The 25,824-nt window shown below is 38.3% G+C and overlaps 2 protein-coding genes and 2 long non-coding RNA genes across 7 annotated transcripts in view; 2 read left to right on the forward strand and 2 right to left on the reverse strand.

Moving 5' to 3' along the window:
• LOC134326271 (zinc finger protein 585A-like) overlaps nt 1–25,824 on the reverse strand; it is a 338,798-nt gene that overhangs the window by 105,563 nt on the left and 207,411 nt on the right. The window lies entirely within an intron of this gene.
• Nucleotides 8,399–15,109, forward strand: LOC134326810 (uncharacterized). Of its 3 annotated transcripts, none has more exons than XM_063008966.1 (6): nt 8,399–8,432; nt 10,497–10,691; nt 13,399–13,486; nt 13,564–13,730; nt 14,429–14,506; nt 14,931–15,109. In XM_063008966.1, the coding sequence occupies exons 2-6, from the start codon at nt 10,499–10,501 to the stop codon at nt 15,083–15,085; spliced, it is 681 nt and encodes a 226-aa protein (XP_062865036.1). In that variant the 5' UTR covers nt 8,399–8,432; nt 10,497–10,498; the 3' UTR covers nt 15,086–15,109. The 3 variants fall into 3 exon arrangements, with proteins under 3 accessions (XP_062865036.1, XP_062865035.1, XP_062865037.1); XM_063008965.1 differs by having other exon boundaries at nt 8,414–8,432; nt 10,454–10,691; XM_063008967.1 differs by lacking the exon at nt 14,429–14,506 and having other exon boundaries at nt 8,414–8,432; nt 10,454–10,691.
• On the reverse strand, nt 9,716–15,036 carry LOC134326826 (uncharacterized). 2 transcript variants are annotated; one of them, XR_010014585.1, is made up of 5 exons: nt 14,914–15,036; nt 14,411–14,497; nt 13,668–13,712; nt 10,509–10,696; nt 9,716–10,056 (listed from the first exon to the last, which is right to left on the reverse strand). It is a non-coding gene; the product is annotated as an uncharacterized LOC134326826 (long non-coding RNA). The 2 variants fall into 2 exon arrangements; XR_010014586.1 differs by lacking the exon at nt 13,668–13,712 and having other exon boundaries at nt 14,914–15,029.
• LOC134326848 (uncharacterized) lies at nt 15,370–15,707 on the forward strand. Its single transcript, XR_010014609.1, has 3 exons — nt 15,370–15,398; nt 15,516–15,572; nt 15,675–15,707. It is a non-coding gene; the product is annotated as an uncharacterized LOC134326848 (long non-coding RNA).

Raw genomic sequence — 25,824 nt, forward strand, 5'->3', positions numbered from 1 at the left:
CTTGCAGAAAATATAAAAATATTATAAGGTCAACATCATACAACAGATAAAAATTGAGTTTAATGTGCATATAACAATATAGAACATGATGTAACCTTAAAAATAGTGAGCCTGCATGAGATTACACCCACCTGTAATATAGTTTCAGTTCAGAGTTGACTGAATAAAATATTTATCGATTTAAACACATTTACGAATGATGGTAGAACCAATCATGTTAAAATACAACATAAATTGAACTTGAGTTGCATTAGATACAGCTGGGAAGATGTGATACATTACATAAATTAAAATGAAAATGACAGCACTTTTCACAATCAGACTCGAAGTAGTTTACAAAAAACCCTGGTCCAAACCTTAATGAACAAGCTAAGCAAAATATTGGCAAGGAAAACTACTCCCTCAGAGCAAGAGGAAGAAACCTTAAGAGACTCATCCTACACTGGTCCAAACTAGAAAAATTAATAAGAATAACGAATAATTAGCCTTGGCCTAATAATTAGAGGACTGGGCTTGGTACCAGAAGGTTGCCGGTTCAATTTCCAGGATCTATGGCTGAAGTGCCATGGGCACCGGGGATGGCTGCCCGACACACTGGGTGTGTGTTGACTGGTGCACTGGTGTGTGCGTGTTCACTGCCACAGATGGGTTAAATGCGGAAGACATTATTTTATAGTCAATGCGAAATCTGACCGGGAGCCAGTGCAGTGTGCATAAGACAGGGGTGATGTGTTCATATTTTCTGGTTCTAGTAAGGATTCTGGCTGCTGCATTCTGGACTAACTGCAGTTTGTTTATACACCTACTGGAACAACCAGACAAAAGGGATTACAATAATCCAACCTAGAGGTAACAAAAGCATGGACAAGTATTTCTGCGTCATGTAGTGACATCATAGCTTAGCAAGGTTTCTAAGATGATAGAAGGCTATCCTGGTGGTGATAGCTACATGAGCTTCAAAAGAAAAACTGGAATTAATAATCACACCAAGGTCTATAACAGCTGTACATGGTGTAACTGAAATACCATCCAGAGTTACTATGTAATCAGAAAGTTTACTTCTAGCTGCCTGTGGTCCTAATATTTTTTATTATATAATTTAGTAAAAGAAAATTGTTCAACATCCAGAGTCTAAACTGGTGTCTCTTATCTGGATGTGCTTAAGTCAAGCAGTACAAGCAGGGAGACACAACCCTGATCAGAGGCCAGTAACAAGTCATTCACAACTTTAACACACAGGCCTAAACCCTGACTGACAAATGTTATTTCTATGCAGGTATGAACATAGCTGCTGTGCTACAACCTTTTCTAGGATTTTGGAGATGAAGGGGAGGGTTGATATCGGTCTGTAATTAGACAACTGGCAGGGGTCTAGGTTAGGTTTTTTGCCAGAGGTTTGATAACTGCTTTAAATGATTTAGGGACATAGCCAGTACTAAGAGATGAATTGATCTTTTTTAAAAGAGTTGTATCTGTTTTAGGAAAGTTGTGGGTACGGGATCTAGTATACATGTTGTCAAGAAATTAGTGAAATTAACTTGGTCTCACGGAGAGGGTTAAAAGACTCTAAACGCTGATCTGATGTAACTATACTGACATCTAGTTGGTTTGTCATCAGATTGCTCAGGTTTAGATTAATAGTATTAATTTTGTGCCATATGTTTTCAACTTCATCACTGAAAAAATTCATAAAGTTGTCGCTGCTAAATACTGATGGTGTGGATGCTTCTGTAGTGGTGGTCTTCCTAGTTAGTTTTGCTACAGTATTAAATGTAGGATTAGTTTTGTTTTCTTCTAGCGAGGAGAAATATTTTGCTCTAGCAGCACTAAGAGCTTTTCTATAATTTAGGAGACTCTCCTTCCATGCGGTTTGGAACACAACCTGGTTAGTTTGACTCTGTTCTAAGACAGTCATTCTGCTGTTCACTCAAGGGGAGGCTGCTACAGGAAGTCAGGGAAGGGTACACAGGAGGGAAGTGATGTCTTTGAACTTTTGAAGGTTGAAGACAACTTAAGCTGCTGCTCCATAAGATGATGTCCGTTGTACATGCTGAGATTCGAGCCAAAACCTGTGTCAAAAGGAAGAAAAGAAAGAGTAAGTTGAGTGTTGTTAAGCAAAACAATGGTAGACAAAGCCAAGTGAAGAAAAGATCACCAAATTAGGTTATGACGAACACTGCCATATTGTTATTGCTGTACTGTCCTGCTGCAGTGGCATCAGATCTTTTTTTTTTTTTTACAAAATATATACACAACTAATGAGTGTTTCAGCTAAAATAGCTCAATAGATCAAGTTACAGAAGACAGTATATTTGCTGTACACATTACATAATAACCAAACATTAAGTGGTTTAGTTCCTTAAACATCAGATTGATCTTTCTGGCAGTCCTTTACGCCAAACTTGTTTTTAGTAGGGTTGAACTAATAGAAAAACTAAAATTAGGGCAATAATCTTTGAAAAGCAATACAGCAGTGTATTCTGATAGTCAGTCAGACATTTTCTCATCTGCTTAGTCCGTCAGAGTGGTGGTTTGTCCGGAGCCCACCCGGAATCACTCAGCACAAAGCAGGAATACATATACCACATACCACACACACACACACCGAGGGGCAATTACGTGTATCCAATAAGCCTACCCTTTGTGTTTTTCAGGAGCAGGGAGGGAACCAGAGCACCTGGCGAAAACCCACACAGACACAGGGAGAAGCTCCAAACTCCTCAAAGACAGATGCTGAAGCGAGACTCGCCTGTATAGTTTTTCAATTCTAGCAATATCTTTAAGTCATATATTTGACACATAAAACATTAAGTCTGGTAATACCTATAAACTGTGATTACCTGTCATTATTTTCACATTTGTTTAATTCTGTTTTGTGAAAATAATAAATATTAAAATATAAAATATCACTCCAACGGGTCACATTTTTTACCCCAGTGGTGGAGCATGGAGTGATGCACATTCAAAGGGTAAAATATTTAAAGCATAAGACTGAATATCTGTGCATTAACACATCTTAGTGAATTATCCCATACTAAATTAGTCAATTTAGGGAACATTAACAAATAAGGCTAGTATACTGAATAAAGTATGCAACACATTAACCACAAACAGCCTATTTATTATGCTGTAGGCATTGTGATTCTTTTGACTATCACCTTATGTTGCAACTCATCTGATTTTAAATTAATAACAAAGGAAAAAGAAAAAGTTAGTGAGACTGAAAATACAAGGCGAGTTAAACGTCTTAAACAATTGATCATAATAGGCTTTATGGGAAGCTCATGCTCAGTACAAAAATATTGTACTACCGTATAAAAGTAAAATGTAAAAAATAAAAAAGTTACTCTTTTACTATATTAAATGTAAGTTATACTTAAGCAATCTTGATGGTGTATATTAATAACCTACTGTAGGAGCACTGGGTGCTGCATGGTGAAGGAGCGGTGATGCCACAGTGATGCTACAGACTGCCAAGTGGACCATGGCTAGATTAAAATTCAACATTTGCTGTGGCTGCAATTTCATTCAAGGTCAACACCCATTCCATTTCAAGTTATGTCAATCCATTTACCTTCAGTTTTAGAAAACCAAAAACCTATGTGAACACACCAGGCCCAGTTCTAACACCCTGCATCCATCTTTGCAGGGCTCTTATTCTTGGTAGAGGAACCCTGCACTACCTGCAGGGTCTTGTAACCTGTTGGACCAGCAGCAAAGTGATTGATCTATTTCGTCCCTTTTGTGTTTAGTCTGACTAATGCCTCAATTTGGTCATTTTGAAAAAGTGGTCTTTAAATGATTTGTCCCCAATTCACTTTGTTTGAGAGCAGCATTATCGTTCTTTATTATTTTAGTGCTGCTTTTGCTTTTTTTCTTGTCTATATTTTTTTAACAGATCCCAATGACCTTTCCCTGTTCCTTACTTTAAATAAATCAAACTTTAAGCTTCCCAGTGCTGTGGTTTTTGTTTGTAAAAAGTGCAAATGCAGTGTTTGAATAGGATTACCTCATTTTTGTTGGTGTAATCTCTGGTAATGTTAAGATGTGTGTCAGTCACTCTGAGCGACAGGAGCATCTCCAGGCAGCACAACAAACCATGGTGGAGACTATATGCAGGACAACGCAGAGGAAAGAGCACAGACAAACTGTTTAAGTTCATGAGACATTCATTTAATGAATTTATGATGAATGGTAAATAAGTGCATAGTAAAAACAAGGACAAGGCACATGTGTGTGTGTGTGTGCACAGATATATAAATGTGTTTTAATGTGTCATGTCCTGTCTAGACATGAGGCGTTTGAATGTTTCCTTTTTAATAGCAGATTTCTGCACCTGCAAGTCAATTTTGGCTTCTTCTCCTTCTGTTGTATTTAAAAGTCAAAGTTTACACTAGTCAGTAAGTTAAGATTACACAGACCCTCAGTTAAATATATCAATAAAAATTAGGATATGACTTCTTTTGACAACCATACCAAGTTTAAGAACATAAAGGTGCACTCACACTAGGCGCTGTTGCCTTGTACAATACCAGAGAATGATTGTACTCCCTTTTCCCCTGTGCACACTGCTATGTTCTGGGCCCGAGCACACTTGTGTCTTCACTATGCAACTGTTTTGTTGGAGAAAGGTATGTTTGCTACGACAGCATATTAGGGCCACTGCTAAATACATGAATAAATACATACATTCATACATGGATAAATGCTCTTTAACCAAGGTAACTCTTTTCTTTAAAAAAAATGCATACTGATGTAACTATGTAAACATGTTGATGTGCTATATAAATATTGTTAATCAATGTATTTATTAACTATTGATTACCAAAACTCACTGTTTTGTCTGAGTCCACATGAATCTATTGACCACCAAGCGTACTGAACTGCCTTCGATGCGTCTCACTCAACACCTCTATGCTTGCAGGCTTGTCACGTGTCACTTTGTTCCCTAATTTTGGTTAAACTGCAAATACATATGACCAGTAGAAAAGCAAACCAGGACCCAATGTATTTGTTTCGTGTTAAATATAGCGTCATCCCCTGTAGCAAGTAAAAGTTTCTCCTCCTGATCAAATGCAATGAAGCATACCTTGGTCTAGCTGCTCTAAATCCTACATATACACCTAATAGGGACAAAAGTATTTGGACACCTACATATTACACCTACAGGAGAATTCATGACATCCCACTGTGAAGGCTTTCTACAAGATTTGAGTGTGTCTGTGGGAATTATTGTCCATTCATCCATAAGAGCATTTATGAGGTCAGGAAGTGATGGACAAGAAGACATGGCTTACAATCTCCATTCTCCATTTCCCCCCAAAGGTGTTCGATGGGGTTGTGGTCAGAGCTCTGTGTGGACCAATCACGTTCTTCCAGACCAAACTCACCCAACCATGCCTTTATGAACCTTTCTTTGTACACTGGGACACAGTCATGTACAAACAGAAAAGAGCCTTCTCCAAACAGTTCCCACAAAGTTGAAACCAAATAACTGTCCAAAATGACTTGGTGTAATGAAGCATTAAGAATTCTCATTCCCAGGCCTAGACCAAGCCCTGAAAAACCCCATAACATTATCCCTCCTGCACCAAACTGGGTTGACACTGTGCACTCATTCTCCTGGCATTCACTAGGTGTTTGATTTTATATACCTGTGGCAATGGGACTGAACAAACCCCCTAAATTTAGTGATTAAGAAGTGTGTCCCAATACTTTTGTCCATATAGTGTATAAAATCAAGCACTTAGTGAATGCCCATACAGAGCTCTGACCTCAAACCCCTCAAACACTGCTGGGATAAACTAGAATGAAGATTGTGAGCCAGGTCCTCTCATCCAACATCACTGTCTGATCTCACAGATGCTATATGAACTGATACATTTCCCACAGACACACTCTTGTAGAAAGCCTTCCCAGAAGAATATGAGCTGTTATAGCTGCAGAGGGGAACAGACTATATATAAATGTCTATGGATTTAGAATGGGGTGTTATAAAAGAATACTTTAGTCCATACAGTGTAGCTGATTATATTTACTAGACTGAACACCCTGAGGAGGGCGGCGGGAAAGTGTGAAAGTGACTGCACGCGCTAGCAGTCTCGCGCAGTTTGAGGGTATAAAAAGCCGTTTTTAACCCTCAGTTCGTTATTTCTGGCTTTAAGGAGTTTAGAGGTAAGAAATAAATAAAATAAAACACAAGATATGAAAAATTCATATGTTATAATGAAAACAATATAATATACCGGTATATTAATCCGAATAAATAAATCTTTTTAGATTAACCAGGTTAACTTGAGTTAGCTTTGAGGCTAACACAGATGGATTGTTGTGGTAAATAAAATACCAAACAATATTTTTCATTTTCAGTTTGAGAGGAACATTATTAAACGTTTAATATTTTATTAATTCTCGAAATATATAATTCAGAGCAGTCGATTCCTCTACACCGATCGCCAGAGGAGTCGATTCCTCTACGCCGATTACTGTTGTTATTGTAAAGTGTAACGGAATCGTGGATCCCGCTTTGGTCCGCGATGCGTGGTGCCGTGGTTAACATTGAGTCGACTCAGAGTCGTGATTTATTAGTTGACCATCGAGCACCAACAAAACGGAACACTGTAAATTCTCTTAAGCTCTAAGATGTTCAGTAGTAAAACATTAGGCACAGTTTAAACACACACTTTAAACTAAATGTCCAACGTGTCTGACTCCAACAGGCTAAACAGCTGGGCTGCTCACGTTCAGCACAATATCACTGACATATACTGGACAATTACCATTTAAACAAGAACTTAACACATTACCGACATTTCTTAAAGCTTAATTACGTGCCACTACTGATAACAGAGGAGGAAAAATCCACGAGCATCCCCCGTTCTGCTCCCACACGTGGACTAACTGTTTACAGCTCACTGCAGACAAGAAGCGCCTACTTTCAGAGAAAGATCTGACTGACATCCAGAACCACCAATCACCAAATTACGCCGATCGGACCAGCGAGCTGAGGGCGGGACTAAATTGATGTCCCATATGCAAATTAAATATGTAAATAATATAAAATGTTCGAATATTTTTTACATTTTAATAGATATTGTATTTTGTGATTTAATTAAAAGGGTAAAAAAAAATTGAGATGCAATATTGTTATGTGCAGTGCGCTCTGGCCAGGGATTCGCTTACAACTCTGGGTCAGAAGAAGTGATTGACACTTCTGCAAACCAATAGCAGGGACTTGGAGGAAGACAAAGAGAGGCGATTAGCCAAGATCACTCACACTTAGTGAGCTTTGGTGAGGGAGAGCGCGTCAATCAGTAACAGATGCGCTGGAGCTTAGAAAATATGCGCGCCTATATCTGAAGAAGCGCTGTGGAATCCCATCTGGGCAAAACCTCTTACAATAAATCTACGTTTACTTGTTCATCACAGATAAAACAAATACAATCTTTATGTTTTGTTAGAGACTATTTAAAATGTTTTGGGAACACATTGCACATTCAGAAAATGCTCCAGAATAATTTAATGGATTGGCCCAAGTGAATAAAATAATTATGACTAGTATGTTATCCACAACAGTTAAATACACATTGTCCACCCTAAATATAACAGACACGTCTTTCTTTTTCTCACTTTTTAGGGGGGCTACAGGTCTAACCACACCCACGTCTGCCATCAATCCCATTACAACAAACAAAACTTACAAACTGAAGAAGTTTATTGAAATAGTGTTTTAGGGTCAGTTAGGGTCAAAATAAAAGATATCAAGAAAGACATAATATTTTGTGATTAAGCTCTACTTCAAGATTATCAAAAATATTTAATACTAAAGTCATATTTATGATGGTGACCAAAAAATGTAAAGTTTAAAATCGTAATGAGATCAAAGTCATAATTATTTTGAGATTAAAGTTGTAATAGTTTGAGAATAAATGTGTAATATTTAGAGCATCATTGGACTACCAGAATCCAAATTCTAACCGTAAAAACACATGACCATCTTTAGGGCTGCATTGGGGTTTTCTGATAATATTACTAACACTTTCCTCGGTCAGGTTTGTGATTAAACATCAGTAAATGATGTGTAATTTATTTTAGAATCCAGTTCTTTTGCGGATTTAATACCTGAGCCTTTTAGTAGAATGTTTCTGTGTGCCTCACACAGTACCATAAAATGCTGTTGGGTAGTCCACAGTGATTTCACATTCTCAAAATTTTAAGTTTAATCTTAAAATAATTATTTTAATCTTGAAATATTATGACTCTGTTCTTGAAATACTTGAGTTATAACTTAAATAGTGAAGTTCTACAATTATGTTCTACAGTAACGGAGCATGACATAAGTAATACTATAGTTTTTGTTATAATTAATATATTTCTCTTAAAACAGATTTCCAATTCTGTGATTATCCTGTGAAGTTTTTCATCTGCATCCAGTAAGTAACCATTGTCAAGATGGAACAGAAGACTGTTTAAAACATTTATTTTATGTTTCATGTTTGGTCTTTTTAAATTCTCAGTATGGCTTTCACAACACCCTCATATTGGACAATAAGAAGAAAATCCAAAGCCAGAGTTAATGAACAATTAATTTCTGTCTATGTAAATGAACTGGGCTGTGGGAGTCCATATCAAAGGCAGGAACAAAATACTGAGGAAATTGAAGACTGTTTGTCCAATGAGGACAACGAGGAATTTTTTGATGCCTTTGAACTCACAGAAACAGAATCAGACACAGACTCAGATTCAGAAGTCCAAGCCTCTCTGCATAGTAGACTGGCATCATGGGCTGTTGAGCAAAATGTTACACATTCTGCTTTAAACAGTCTCCTAAAGATCCTGGCAGATTACCACCCAAAACTCTCTCATGATGCAAGAACATTGCTTGGAACTGTTCGTTCTACAAAAATGACCTGCAAAGATATTGCTGGGGGACAGTATTACCATTTTGGTGTGCTTGAAGCTATTACACATCTCTTAGAAGAACACAAGCATGTCATAAAAGAAACACACCTTCTGAACCTCCAGGTCAATATTGATGGTTTACCTTTATTCAAGAGTTCCACCACACAGTTTTGGCCAATTCTAGGAATTATTGAAAATCTTCCAAAACATGACCCAGTCATAATAGGTTTGTTTTGTGGCAACCAAAAACCAGGATCCCTGGGTGCCTTCCTAGAAGATTTTGTGTCAGACATTTCTAATCTGGAAAAAGGATTTAATTACAAAGGAGATTTCCTGTACTTAAGGCTGTGCACAGTAGTTTGTGATGCTCCGGCATGTGCCTTTGTGAAAAACATAAAAGGTCACTCTGGCTATAGTGGCTGTGGGAAATGTACCCACAAATAGATGAAGAACATCATCATGGTCCCACACCACTGCAAAGAACATCACTGAAAATGGTAACAGGCTTTCCATTAGACTATATGCACCTTGTGTGCCTTGGTGTTATGCGCAGGCTCCTTTTGTTGTGGCTACGGGGTCCTTTGTCCTGCAGACTGCCTGCCTCTACTGTTGACAACCTTTCAAGCAGACTTCAGCAAATCCGTAAAAATGTTCCCTTGGAATTCTCGCGACAACCAAGGTCTGTAAGAGAGTTAGACAGGTGGAAAGCTACTGAGTTCCGGCAGTTTTTGTTGTACAGTGGGCCTGTTCTTTTAAATAGCACACTCATTACAACAGCATACCAAAACTAGCAAACAGCTACTCCGAGACCATCTTGAGTATGCTAATGACATTTTGGTTTTATTTGTGAAACACTTTCAAGAGCTCTATGGGGAAAAGTTCATGTCTTACAATGTACACAACCTTGTTCACTTGGCACAAGATGTAAAAATACATGGTGCACTCGATAATTTCAGTGCATTTAAATTTGAATCTTTCCTTCACCAGATTAAAAAGCTAATTAGAAAACCTGGCTTCCCACTCAGTCAGGTCATTAGAAGACTGTCAGAGAGGCCCAAAAAACTGAATCGAAATAGGAAAAGAATGGGATTATACAAAGTTCATGCATGTGGTCCACTTCCCAGGTCCATCCAAACAGCCAGTCAGTATCGCGAACTGAGGACACAGAGTTTCTCATTGAGATTAGATGAAGCCAACAGCTTTATTTACATCAACAACAAAGTTGCCAGAGTGAAAAATATTTTCTCCCATGGAAATGAGGTCTACATTGCATACTGCTGTTTTCTCGAACAGGAATCATTCTTCGAATACCCTCTTTCCTCAGCCACACTTGGCATCTACTTAATAGACAAGGTCTCAGGGGCCACTGAATATTGCAAATTTTCAGAAGTTCAACAGAAGGCATTTGTTTTGCCATATAAGATGAAATCTGTATCTTTTCCCCTTCTGCATACCAGTTCATGAGAAATTTGCTACCAGAACCTCCCTTTTCATCCCCACTGAGTTTTTTTTAAATTTTCTTCTTCATAATCAAGTTTATTTTTTTTTATAGTTTTCATGACATATGAGTAGCATGATAGATCCCTGTATGATAGGAATGTACCTACTGGTTGAATTTGTGGATGAGGGAACAACAAGCCCGGTGGCAGCAGAGTGGTACCATGAGGGCATATCATGGTGGCCTCCATACACAGACAAAGCCAAACTTCTAAAAAGTATCCGAGGCAGTGAGGTCCCAAATGTGAGCAGAGGATGGACACAGCACCAAGCTCGTATCCTTTACAGCTCAGGTAATCTAAAATGTATAAGAATATTGATTAGATAAACATTATCTATATTATGTACATTATACAGTACAGACCAAAAGTTTGGACACACCCTTCTCATTCAAAGAGTTCATGACTTATTTTCATGACTATGAAAATTGTAGATTCACACTGAAGGCATCAAAACTATGAATTAACACATGTGGAATTATATACTTAACAAAAAAGTGTGAAACAACTGAAAATATGTTTTATATTCTCGGTTCTTCAAAGTAGCCACCTGTTGCTTTGATTACTGCTTCGCACACTCTTGGCATTCTCTTGATGAGCTTTAAGAGGTAGTCACCTGAAATGGTTTTCACTTCTCAGGTGTCCCCTGTCAGGTTTAATAAGTGGGATTTCTTGCCTTATAAATGGGGTTGGGACCATCAGTTGTGTTGTGCAGAAGTCAGGTGGATACACAGCTGATAGTCCTACTGAATAGACTGTTAGAATTTGTATTATGGCAAGAAAAAAAGCAGCTAAGTAAAGAAAAATGAGTGGCCATCATTACTTTAAGAACTGAAGATCAGTAAGTCCGAAAAATTGGGAAAATTTTGAAAGTGTCCCCAAGTGCAGTCGCAAAAAACATCAAGCGCTACAAAGAAACTGGCTTACATGAGGACCGCCCCAGGAAAGGAAGACCAAGAGTCACCTCTGCTGCGGAGGATAAGCTCATACGAGTCACCAGCCTCAGAAATCGCAGGTTAACAGCAGCTCAGATTAGAGACCAGGTAAATGCCACACAGAGTTGTAGCAGCAGACACATCTCTAGAACAACGGTTAAGAGGAGACTGTGTGCATCAGGCCTTCATGGTAAAATAGCTGTTAGGAAACCTCTGCTAAGGACAGGCAACAAGCAGAAGAGACTTGTTTTGGCTAAAGAACACAAGGAATGGACATTAGACCAGTGAAAATCTGTGCTTTGGTCTGATCAGTCCAAATTTGAGATCTTTGGTTCCAACCACCGTGTCTTTGTGCGGCGCAGAAAAGGTGGACGGATGTACTCTACTGCAAAGCAGTAATCAAAGCAAAAGGTGGCTACTATAATATAAAACATATTTTCAGTTGTTTCACACTTTTTTGTTAAGTATATAATTCCACATGTGTTAATTCATAGTTTTGATGCCTTCAGTGTGAATCTACCATTTTCATAGTCATGAAAAAAAAGAACAATCTTTGAATGAGAAGGTGTGTCCAAACTTTTGGTCTGTACTGTATGTACAGTCATGTGAAAAAGTAAGTACACCCTCTTTGAATTCTATGGTTTTGTGTATTCAGACATAATAAAAACCATCTATTTCTTATCAGGTCTTAAAATTATATAAATACAGTCTCAGATAAACAATAATGCATAATAAATTACACTCATTCATTCATTTGTATAAAAACACTAGACCAAAATAGAAAAAGTAGTATGTGAAAAAATAAGTACACCCCATGAATGAATAGCATGTAGAATCTCATTTATTAGTAATAAGTTGTAGTAATGGTTTTCTGTATGACTTTATCAGTCTCTAACATCGTTCTGGAGGATTTTTACTCCACTCTTCTTTACAACATTACTTCAGTTCATTGAGGTTTGTGTCCATTCATTTGTAAATGATCTCAAATTTAACTCTAGAATACTTTGGTTTCAAGAGGAGTTCATGGTCGACTCAACGGCTGTAATCTGTCCAGATCCTGTGACTGTAACACAAACCCCTAATCGTCACCCCTTCACCACCATGATTGACAGTTTGTATGGGGTGTTTGTGCTGATATGCTGTGTTTGTTTTTTGTCAGATGTGCCGTTGTGAATTTTGGCCAAATATCTCAATTTTGGTTTCGTCTGTCCACAGGACATTGTTCCAGAAATCTTGTGGTTTATTTCAGATGCAACTTTGCAAACTTAATCTGTTTTGTCATGTTCATTTTAAAGAGAGAACATTTTCTTTCAGAAACCCTTCCAGCAGGCCAAACTTGTTCAGTCTTTTTGTTTTAGTTGAACAGTCATTAAATTGAACATTTAACATGCTAACCGAAGCCTGTAGAGTCTTAGATGAAGCTCTTGGATGTTTTGCAATTTCTCAGAGCATTGCACAGTCTGATCTCGTGGTGAACTTGCAGGGACGTCTACTACTGGGAAGCTGCCTTGAATGTTTTCCACTTGTAAATGATCTTTCTTACTGTAGAACGATGAACTTCAGATTTGGAAATGGCTTTATAACCCTTCCCAGAATAATCAGCAGGAACAATTCTTTGTCTAAGATCATTGTTGATGTCTTTCCTACTTGGTATTGTGTTTACACACACCTGAATGGTCCAGACCACAATAAGTGCCAAAACTTCTGATTTTATAGACGTGATCACACTTACTAATCATCAGTTAATCAAGATCATTTGATTAGCAGAACCTGACTGATAAATACCCTCTTAATTCCTTTAGAAACAGTAAGGGTGTACTTATTTTTTCACACACTGCTTTTTGTATTTTGATCTAGTTTTTTATATAAATAATGAGATGGTGTAATTTGTTATGTGTTATTGTCTATCTGAGGTTGTATTTATATAATGGTAAGACCTGATGAAGAACAGATGATTTATATTATGTCCTGATACATAAAAACATAAAATTCAAAGAGGGTGTACTTACTTTTTCCCATGACTGTATATTATGCATTTAATTGTCTGCATGCAAAATATATTACAGATTGTTTGGACAAGGTCGTCCAGAAATGGAGAATATCCTGCGAGACCTCGGATTTAAATTCAGACAATGATTTCCCACGAAAACGAAAGTAATTTTATAACATGTCACACAACATTGTGTAGTACTTCATGAAGATTTCTATTTGATTTTTCTTTTACTTTTTAGACCTAAAAAGCCATTTGAATTTATTGAAAAGTCTCAAGCAAAATGGCATCCCAGCCCTCAAAAACAGAATCTCAAAATGAAAAAGAAAACAGTGCATTCCCTACCACCACCACCAATACCACCACCACCACCTGCTGACCATCGAAATCCTGGAACAAACAGAAGTAGTAAGTTTAGTGTATTTGTCTTCCCAAAAAAAAAAAAAAAAAAGAAAAGCAGTCCAAGATGTAACACTCTTTGCAACTTGAGCTGGACTAGATGGGTCTAAATGGCTGAAGGCTGAACAGATACATACATGCGCCTGGCATTTTTGTGACATCACCAAAAAAAAAAAAAAAAAAAAAAAAAACCCTCAGCCTTATTTTGATAAAATAATAATAAAAATACATTTTGAATCTTGTTTATATACTTATACCACCTTATAGGGCCCCTTAAATTTTAGGAAACACAATAGCTCAGAAGACTTAAATCTTTTCATTCCATTGCCTGAATAAAATATAGTTTGAAAGACTGGGAAAAGCCTGGCAAATCTTTAAAACACAACACTGGCTTTAAAGCTTATGATATTTCACATTTTCACAAGTATTACTGGGCGTTTATTAGAAATCTCATACTGAAGATTGTTAATATTCACTATAATTAGTTAGATACTGTTAAGAATGTGTTTGTTAAACTGTTTGAGGACTAAGCAGTGCAAAGCTAGTCTATAATAATATAACCAATGCCCAGAGAAAAATAAAATCATTTTTTTTCAGTTCCATCATATTTATAGAAGCGTAGTATTTCAAACATCACGCATAAACGCATATTGAAAAAAGCAGGTTTTTAAAATGGACAGTGTACTTACCAAATTATGATTTTTTAGTGATGTCACAGGATGAGTGCTTCCAGACAAATGTTCAGGGATACTCGGATGAAACCTCCTTCCCAGAATCTAGACAAGGTAAAGTTCATTGAAAATGAAGAAATTAAATATATAAAAACATTACAACACTTTCCAAAAAAGTTGGGATGCTGGGCAACATATAAATAATAACAGAATACAATGATGTGCAAATTATTTACATTGTATTTTTAATTGAAAATAGTACCAAGAAAACATATCAAATGTTGAAACTGAGATATTCTCCTACTAATTAATAAAACAAGTTTAACATATTTAAATAAATTCAATTAAGCAATGGAACAAAAATGTTTCATGCTGTGGAAATGACTAGATTTAAGAGAGCTTACAGTATTTTTTCCTTTTATCCTGTCCAACTAATAAAAGTTCTGAAGTGCAGTTTTAATTTCAGTCCACAATAAAACAAACTTAGAATAACAAATTTAAATTATGAATATAGTACATACCTATTTCTTTTTTTCAGTGATGTCAAAGGCCCAGTCCTATCAGGGAAGAATTCAGGATGCTTGGTTCACTGAACCAACACAGCAGAGTAAAATCACATTTGTCATATATGCTATTCATAGAAACCCCCTGCTTGATAAGTATTTATCAAAACAAATAGAGAAATATACATAACCTTACAAATTCATAAAAAGTTTAATCACCCATGCATAATTATTTGCTACAAATCCAATTGCTCAGTCAAGATGGACAGTCCACCATCACAGAACAAAGTAAGGTTTCTCTACAGTCATTAACATTACAATTAACTACAATGTTTCTTAATAATTTAATAGAAAATTTCACTATAGATCTTCAGCATGTTTAAGAAGACAAACTTAAATCTTACCAAGTGCTTACCTTTCTCCTTAAGTGACAGAAGACAATCAAAGTGTTGGTTTGGAAAGCCACTGTGACATTCTCAGTCAGTCTCAGTCAGCAGGACCAGGTAAGATAACAGCACTGCACAAATTACAGTGACTTTATATTTGTGGTTAACCTCACTTATTATTGTTATACTTAAATACTTATGAGTAGACCAATATACTGTCCTTGGTGTTAATAGCTAACGCACCTAGAGTCCGTCTGCCTACAGGCCGACTAGTGCCGGGTCAATGCACACGTAAGTTTAAGTAAATTCTATTTTATAAAATTCTTAATTGTCTTATTTATTGATCTAATAAAGATGTGTGAATAACCATGATATTATTATGTGACTTCCCAGCAGCAGAGAGGGCCATCTTAGAGATGCTGGGGAAACTGCAGCTCCAGGTCTAGCATCTCACTTCTGTTATTACCCAAAGAGGCCCCTTTTTGGGTAACAGCAGCCTGAAGATGCCACCTGCACCAGCAGATAAAGAGGAAGAAGATGGACTTCCACTGAAAAGCATTCAGGCCTTGAATGACTTTGAAGTCCATCTTCAAAACAAGATCTTCAAGCAAAAATTGGTAATTTACTGTACCTTACACACACACACACACTATATATATATATATATATATATATATATACAGGGGTTGGACAAAATAACTGAAACACCTGGTTTTAGACCACAATAATGTATTAGTATGGTGTAGGGCCTCCTTTTGCGACCAATACAGCGTCAATTCGTCTTGGAAATGACATATACAAGTCCTGCACAGTGGTCAGAGGGATTTTAAGCCATTCTTCTTGCAGGATAGTGGCCAGGTCACTACGTGATGCTGGTGGAGGAAAACGTTTCCTGACTCGCTTCTCCAAAACACCCCAAAGTGGCTCAATAATATTTAGATCTGGTGACTGTGCAGGCCATGGGAGATGTTCAACTTCACTTTCATGTTCATCAAACCAATCTTTCACCAGTCTTGCTGTGTGTATTGGTGCATTGTCATCCTGATACACGGCACCGCCATTGGATGCACATGGTCCTCCAGAATGGTTCGGTAGTCCTTGGCAGTGACGCGCCCATCTAGCACAAGTATTGGGCCAAGGGAATGCCATGATATGGCAGCCCAAACCATCACTGATCCACCCCCATGCTTCACTCTGGGCATGCAACAGTCTGGGTGGTACGCTTCTTTGGGGCTTCTCCACACCGTAACTCTCCCGGATGTGGGGAAAACAGTAAAGGTGGACTCATCAGAGAACAATACATCATATTCACATATTTCACATTGTCCACAGCCCAAGATTTGCGCTCCTTGCACCATTGAAACCGACGTTTGGCATTGGCACGAGTGACCAAAGGTTTGGCTGTAGCAGCCCGGCCGTGTATATTGACCCTGTGGAGCTCCCGACGGACAGTTCTGGTGGAAACAGGAGAGTTGAGGTGCACATTTAATTCTGCCGTGATTTGGGCAGCCGTGGTTTTATGTTTTTTGGATACAATCCGGGTTAGCACCCGAACATCCCTTTCAGACAGCTTCCTCTTACGTCCACAGTTAATCCTGTTGGATGTGGTTTGTCCTTCTTCGTGGTATGCTGACATTACCCTGGATACCGTGGCTCTTGATACATCACAAAGACTTGCTGTCTTGGTCACAGATGCGCCAGCAAGACGTGCACCAACAATTTGTCCTCTTTTGAACTCTGGTATGTCACCCATAATGTTGTGTGCATTGCAATATTTTGAGCAAAACTGTGCTCTTACCCTGCTAATTGAACCTTCACACTCTGCTCTTACTGGTGCAATGTGCAATTAATGAAGATTGGCCACCAGACTGGTCCAATTTAGCCATGAAACCTCCCACACTAAAAGGACAGGTGTTTCAGTTATTTTGTCCAACCCCTGTATGTATGTATGTATATATATATATATATATATTGTACATTGCATGTACATTACTTACCGAATATTTTTGTCAACTTCAGGTGTCAAAACTGTCACTGGTTGGTTGGCAAACACTTAAAAAAACAGTGTGGCGGATTTGTGGCAAAGTGTTTGCTCCTCAACTAGCTGTGCAGTTGAACTGGTGTGGCAGAGGAGAGAAAACGGCCATCAAAAACACACACCTGAAAGACACAATTGTCTGTAAGTATAAACATTTTTGTCAACAATTTTTAGTTCTGTATATTGACTTAAGATATCTTGTTTGTGCACCTTCTAGTCCACTAGACCATAATCAGTAGTCATTTTCTAACCACAGGATCATTGCTGGATGGATATTTTTGTGATCTTCCATTGATTAACAGAGTACAGTAGTCTTTATATGGTGTATAGGCTGTAGTCTTTAATCCTAGATGAATGCCTTACCATTCTCATGTTGAATTGTTTAATATGCCAAAAATTCATAGCTCTATCAAAAGATGACAAGCTATTGCAGTCTAATGGCATTAACCCTCCTGTTGTCCTCGGGTCAAAATGACCCGCCACTGTGTTAAAACCCCCCCAAAAATCCACTAAATGCTATTTTTTTACCTTGAAATTTTATGACTTTTCCTAGATTGGCCCCAACAATAGAAAAAGTGAAATGTTGCTTTTATTCACATTTCCATGTAAGCTGTACAAAAAAAGGTACAAAGGTGGTCTTCGTGTCAAAATGACCCGTGAGGTAAATAGAGTTGAAATCAAGGTCACAGAGTTATTTACAACCCACAGAATGTTACAATGTTTTAGTTGTGTCTCAGATCAATCAGTAGCAGAAGTAATCAGGTGGTGTTCTCGCAGACTTCAGAAGACCACCTGTTTATTTCCAGAGGTTATAAAGGTGCTGCAGATAACAGGACCCAGAATTCTGTCTGTACTGAAGCCATGAGTGTGCGTTATAGCGTTGAAGAGGCTGTAGAGCTGATTTTCTCAGATGTCCAGCAAGACAACTCTGATTCAGAAGAGGAAGTGGAGCATGTAACCGAAGAAGAAGATGGGGAGGAATACAACCCAGAGCATGATGAATCATCTTCAGAAGAAGAAGAAAACCCTGAAGCTAAAAGAGAGACTTTCCTTTCAAAAAATGGCAAAATAACATGGTCCTCAGCAGCATATGACCAACACAGCAGGCATGCAGAACAAAACGTTGTGCTTGATGTGACAGAGGGACTGAGGGGTCACAATGTGACATGTGACAATTTCTTCACCTCTTATGAACTCGGACTGCAGCTCCTGAAGAGGAAGATCACCATGGTTGGTGCAGTTCGAAAGAACAAGCCTGAGCTCCCACCTGCACTGCTTGCGTCAAAGGAGAGAAAGGTCTTCTCCTCAAAGTTTGCCTTCACGCCCACCACCACTCCAGTTTCCTACCTCCCAAAGAAAAACAAGAATGTAGTTCTTCTGAGCACACTGCACGCAGATGGTGACATTAGCGATCGTGAGGACAGGAAGTCAATCATCATCCTAGACTACAACCGCAACAAAGGAGGTGTGGACAACCTAGATAAGGTGATTGGAACAGATAGCTGCAGAAGAATGACTGCCCGCTGGCCCCTGGTCATCTTCCACAACATCATTGATGTTTCCTCCTACAATGCCTTTGTGATTTGGAGAGAGATCAACCCGACCTGGATGTCTCGTAAGCAGAACAAGAGGAGGGTGTTCCTGGAGCAGCTAGGAAAGGCACTTGTAACTCCACTCATTGAAAGAAGGAAGCATGTCCCCCACACAGAAGCCTTAGCAGCAGTTGTGAAAGCTATTCAGAGTGCAGGAGCCCCTGATCAACCTGAGGATCCAGCTACCACAGCCACTTCCCCAGCTAGGGCAAGTAAGAGGAAGAGATGTCAGTTCTGCCCTCAAAAGAAGGACTGTAAAACACATACTGTGTGCTGCAGGTGTAAGAAATATTTCTGCAAAGGCTGTGCACTTGCATACTGCCCTCCATGTGCTAATTAGTTGAATGGGTTGTTATATTTCATATTTTTGTATTGTACATTGTCTTAAATTGTTCACTGGAGAAAAAAAAAAGAAACTGAGTCATTGGGATGAATAAAATTTCATTTAATACAGCGAGACTATTTATTCTATTACTCATGTCTAATGTTACAGCTACATATACCTACTCTTTTTGTAATCCGATTTTTTTTTCCAGTATCAGCAATGAGAAACCCGCTGCTCCCCACTCCAAATGAGGCTGAAGCTGAGAAGATCATTAAAGAGTGGCTTCGCCTTTCCAGTGACAGGCTCAGAAAAAGGCAGCGATAGTTTTTACATTTATTTTATGTTTTATATATATAATAGTTTATGTATATATAAATACTTGTAAATATGTTCTGTTTTTTTAAAGTTAAGGCTAAGTTAGTAGTATGTAAGTTATTATATATTTATATGTGTATGTTAAAATAAGAAACATTTTATATCAAATGTTTTACATAATTTTGCAATTTTTTAAAATTTTTAATTCCTAATAAAAGTTTATTGTTAAACCTTTCATAATTTGAACTCAGTTTTGCTAAAAGACAAAACACAAAATAAAAATAAAATATTAAAACAAGACATCGTGGAGACATCGGATGAAAGTCGTAGAAGGGGAAGCTGGACGTAGGTATGTCGGAAAATACGTCGCGGATACACCGGATCAGCGTCGTTTTAAGTGCGCTTTTTCATCAAAGCTACGTAGTGCCAATGTGCAAACGACATAAATACTATGTAACGCCAACCATTCTAAGTAGGGAGCAGCGAAGTAGCAACGACGTATTTGTGCTGTCTGGGTAATTATCACTGCACCATCTACACTAAACATGTTACTGTACCTCTAAACCATGTATTACGGTACCCAAAGCGTTAAAGAGGGTAAAACTGCTGTTTACAGTTTAATAAACATTATTTACCGAGTTCTGATGCACAAAATCCACTCAGTTCAAGAAGAGCATCGACTCTGTTATTAATGAAATACATTTCAGACATTTTTACTGGAGGAATTTGATGTGATCGGATCTCAAACTCATGTGAAGTGTCTGTTCGGTTGTTAATACCACTTTTTGAAGAGCAATAAAATAAACAAAACAAATTGTTATCAGGTGCCACCCCGACATCCATAAAGTACGGAGCCCCTAAGGTGACATCCTCTGAAAAAAAAATAACGCGTGGCCACGACTTAGTAACGCGTTCCCACGCCTTATTAACGCGTGGCCACGACTTACTTAACGCGTTCCCACGCCTTATTAACGCGTGGCCACGACTTACTTAACGCGTTCCCACGCCTTAGTAACGCGTGGCCACGACTTACTTAACGCGTTCCCACGCCTTAATAACGCGTGGCCACGACTTAGTAAGGAGTGGGAATGAGATCGTGGCCACGACTTAAAAAGGTTGAAACAGTTGAATATTGTTTACTCTGTTTACTTTCTTGACTATCGTGTCAATAAACAGAATGGATGATTAAAGCATTGTACTTGCTTACTTTATATTTATTACATCTACAACAGTAGCGAACATTAACGTGTGTATAAACATTACTATGACAACTCGCATACGTCTGTGTGTGCGTAACAGTTCCGTACTGAAACATAAAACCATCACACGTTCCATACATTAACACATGTTGTTAGGGGAAACAGTTGAATGTGGTGTGATCATCTGTTACACCCAGGAGGGAGACTGCATATTACATCAAGGCTCCAAAACAAACAATCTACGGCTAACAACATGTGTGAATGTATAGAACGTGTGATGGTTTTATGTTTCAGTACGGAACTGTTACGCACACACAGACGTATGCGAGTTGTCATAGTAATGTTTATACACACGTTAATGTTCGCTACTGTTGTAGATGTAATAAATATAAAGTAAGCAAGTACAATGCTTTAATCATCCATTCTGTTTATTGACACGATAGTCAAGAAAGTAAACAGAGTAAACAATATTCAACTGTTTCAACCTTTTTAAGTCGTGGCCACGATCTCATTCCCACTCCTTACTAAGTCGTGGCCACGCGTTATTAAGGCGTGGCCACGCGTTACTAAGGCGTGGGAACGCGTTAAGTAAGTCGTGGCCACGCGTTACTAAGTCGTGGCCACGCGTTAGTAAGGCGTGGGAACGCGTTAAGTAAGTCGTGGCCACGCGTTAATAAGGCGTGGGAACGCGTTACTAAGTCGTGGCCACGCGTTATTTTTTTTTCAGAGGATGTCACCTTAGGGGCTCCGTAATAAAGAACACTTACTCTAGTACTAATCTTGTGGTTTTGAGATAATTTTACTGTAGGAATTCAAAATCACTTTTTGCTGCCTGGTGCCACAGTAGCTTCAGTTTATAACAATAACAACAGCCCATTACAACAGTCTAAAGCAGGGGTGCACAACATACGGCCCGCGGGCCAGATCCGGCCCGGCAAAACTCTCGATCCGGCCCGCCAAATAAAGTGCTGATGCATTTTTAAATAAATGATGCTGTCACTTTAAATTCACCGGGTAATTCCATGAAATTGCGACTGAAAAGTAAATGATGTAAATACAAGTTACCTCAGCGGTACCATGTGTTTGTCCAAACCAAGTACGAGTAAAAAAAGTAAAGTGGATCTCGAGCAGAGGAAATTTAACCCTGAATGGACATACAGGTATTTTCTCATGTCTGCTGTGCTTGCGACCACATTAATCAGCTGGTGTCAGAAAGACGCTGCAGTATCTCCCACTGACCAACACATTTCTTCTAACTACCTGATTTGATATAACTGTATTTAGTGCTGGGCGATTTTCACGATTAATTCGAATGAACGTTTTCACATGATGTTAGAAATGTGACAATCGCGATTGTTTACATACTTTATATTTTAATTAAAATACCAACATGTCATGAAGCAGAAACTGACCAGACGCTCGCGGAATATACATCAGGGAAAGTTTAATATCAAAAGGGCAAAAACAGTGTACAAAATCCAAAACCAGAGGATAAACAGACAGGCAGGAAACGGAAGACAGCAAGGATTATACACGGTAACGGTTAGATTTAGAAATAAGGACACAAACACGATCGGCAAAACTTCACAACGAGACTCAAACAGAAGAGTTTAAATAAGATTCATGGAACCGAACACAGCTGAACTGAATCAAAACTCCGGAGACGGTGAGCGCGATCAGGATTGGCTGACCGGGGACATGTTATAGTCACGTGACAGTCCAGGGGCTCATGGAAATTGTAGTCCATATGGTTAGACGTGGAATGTGCCCCCTCCATCCACTCCCCAATCACAAGAGGACAAAATCAAAGCTGAGCTGAGTGTTTACTTGATGTCCCCCAGTGTAGATACTGATACAGACTCACTTATATGGTGGAAACAGTAAACAGGCTCGAGTTCCTTGACCTGTAAAGAACTGTTTGTGGTTTTGCACTTTTCTTATGCTGCACATTATTTAAAGTGAGTTGTTTGTGAGTTTTTTATATAAAGGATATAGCTAATTAAGATGTCTATTTTGTTCAAATTATTGTTAATTATTGTTATATTGTTATAAAGTTTGATTTCCTTGAAAGGATAATTATAGGTGGTGCTGTTACTATTTTTGCACTTCTGCCGTCTTTTAAATAAAAAAATTTCAATTGCATTATACAAAAACAAAAAAGAAATTGCAATCGAGACTCGATAATACACTTGAAAATACTCAATTTTTTTTTTTTCAGTATCACCCAGCCCTAACTGTATTACAAATTCATGTGGACAGATCTGTAAAAATGAAATGTGTGGCCCTCTGGTTTAGGTGTTTATGTGAAATCGGCCCTTGGTATAAAGAAGTTGTGCACCCCTGCTCTAACCAATTGAGCTAATCCATTAAGTTTTTTTTTTTAATCTTTGTACATAATTCTACACTAACTACATTCAACCAGCTGCATGGCAGCATAAAAAACATTTGAGAGTCTGCACACTTTCAGTGAAGTAGTGATGGGAATTTCGGCTCCTTTTAGAGAGCCGGTTCTTTTGGCTCGGCTCACTAAAAAGAGCCGGCTCTTTCGGCTCCCAAGTGGCTCCTTAGATTTTTTTGTTGCTTAAATTAATTTATTACCAAATTACATGTAAAATGAATTACTAATGTAAAAAAAAAAACCATTGTATTAAATGTTTATTATTTAAATTGCTTTATTTATATACTCAACATGGAACAGAGTGCTCCAACAATAAATTATAAAATACAAAAACAAAGACCAATCTCAATTAGACTAAAAGATCTGATTGTGTATATTAATTGTACATTTGCATCTAGAGCGGGACGGCACGGTGGCTAAGTGGTTGGCACTGTCACCTCACGGCAAGAAGGTCCTGGGTTCGATCCCCAGGTGGGGTGGTCCGGGTCCTTTCTGTGTGGAGTTTGCATGTCTTTCCCGTGTCCATGTGGGTTTCCTCCGGGTGCTCCGGTTTCCTCCCACAGTCCAAAGACATGCAAGTGAGGTGAATGTTCCTGCCATGAATGTAACCAAAGTGTAAAACGTGACGTTAAAATCCTAATAAACAAAACAAAATAAACAAGCATCTAGAATGAAACAGCAGAACATCAACGAAGCATCACTCACACTCAACAAAATGAAAATGTGCAAAACAAAAAGAAAATCCAGGTGACAGTATTATTTGTAAGTATTTAGTGAAGATTAGCATTCAGAAAAACCAAGGAGCTCATCTTTGATGGGTTGATCCTGTTTCTCCTTTCTGTTATGATCTGCCCTGTTAAAAAAGATTCTCTCTGAGGGGACAGATACACAGTCTATGTGCCATCACATGTAAACACAAACGCCACCATGTATCTTGACCAATCACGTGCGGTTTTGACAGAAAAAAAAATGGGAAAAAACGAATCGGCTCCCAATCAGGAGCCGGATCCCGTCGTTCACTTTAAAGAGCCGACTCTTAGAGCCGGATCGTTCGCGACCGACCCATCACTACAGTGAAGATCTGCAGAAATGAGCGGCTCCTAAACTGAATTTGGTTGTTATTGCACCAGAAATGCAGCAGTTTCATGTTATTTTAATGATCTGAGATCTCAGGCCTACTTCAGACATCGCTGTCTAGTCATTTCTTATGTTCAGACTTTCTTAATACACATCTAAGAGGTTTTGTAGGTTCTTATATGTGTGTTCTGTTTAAACTATATATTTCTTAAAGTTCTTGACTGAGCTTAATGCCGCCAACCACTGACTGGAGCAGATACGACTCAGGTCCTAGGATTTGTACGTGTAGATTCTGGGTTTTAGGAAGTTGAGCTACTGTTAATTTTTTTTTTCCAGTTGAACTAAAAACAACCTGAATTGATGTTTTAACTGTTCATTAAGACTTCACTAAGAGTTATTACCATCAAGCAAATGTAAAGCATATTTCTGTATGAAGAGCATCTGTTTCTAGATAATATACACTGAGGTTTAAAGCATAATGGAGCGGGTTCAGTAATTGTGTAGTAGTTTAAAAGTGACAGTAAGTCTGTTTCTGTTTCTGTTACTTATTCTGAATTGTGTTTGTTTGTAAACTGTGAATTAGTTCTTAATCTGGTCGTGATGTTAGTGAATTAAACCTACATCACTCTGATGGTCTGACCGATGAGCTGTCTGTTCTGACCTGCTGCTTAAGCCCGGCTAGCTCAGTCAGTAGAGCATGAGACGCTTAATCTCAGGGTCATGGGTTCGAGCCCCACGTTGGGTGAGTAGCTTTGTTTAACATCTACGCAAACCAAAAGAACATTCTTCCAATTTGGACAGAACTGAAGGGCTGTCAGTGTAGAATCGGGTATGTGGGTATATGCACTGCACTTGGACATCAGTTGGTTAGAGCGTGGTGCTAATAACGCCAAGGTCGTGGGTTTGATCTCCGTACGTACACTTTTGGACTTAAACTAACGAACGAGTGAGCTTTCTCTAACTAGCAGGTCCGATTGACCTGGACTTCAAACGTTGTCTCTGACAAGTGTGAGCTCTGTGTACTTTGGTCAGTAGAAGTAGTTTTATAGCTTTATAAAAACATTTTACTTACTTACTATTTCCATTCTTGCAGGAGTGTGGGTTTACCTTCCACTTCAATAGTGAGGCGTGTCAAGCCCTGCTACACAAACTGTCATTTGTGTCCCTGTTAAAAACTTTAGCTTAGTTAAAGCAAATAAAGACACATTTAAAACGTTCATCTTTTATTACAGGTTTAAAGTTGCATAAAACAAATGTTTGTACAAATAATATAAAACCAAAGTACAAAATAAACATTTCACTTATTTTAATTATCTCACAAATCACTTCTCAGTTTTAAAGGTCAAAGGCAGCAGCATCTTTTAGATCAGAACAGCTATTAACATTAAATATCACTAAAGTGGAAATCCTGAAGACAGCAATGTAAACCTTTCATTTAAATACAAGCTGCAGTAAAGTTACATAGTTGACCCATTGTAAAGAAAGAACCTCACATTTGGGTTGTTGTAATAACACAATGGTTAAACTGCACAACACAACAACCTTAAAACATTTTCACATGCATTCGGCCTTTTCTTTCCTGTATACCAAAAACAGTCA

This window comes from Trichomycterus rosablanca, chromosome 14 (assembly GCF_030014385.1).
Source record: "Trichomycterus rosablanca isolate fTriRos1 chromosome 14, fTriRos1.hap1, whole genome shotgun sequence".
NCBI classification, from domain to species: domain Eukaryota; kingdom Metazoa; phylum Chordata; class Actinopteri; order Siluriformes; family Trichomycteridae; genus Trichomycterus; species Trichomycterus rosablanca.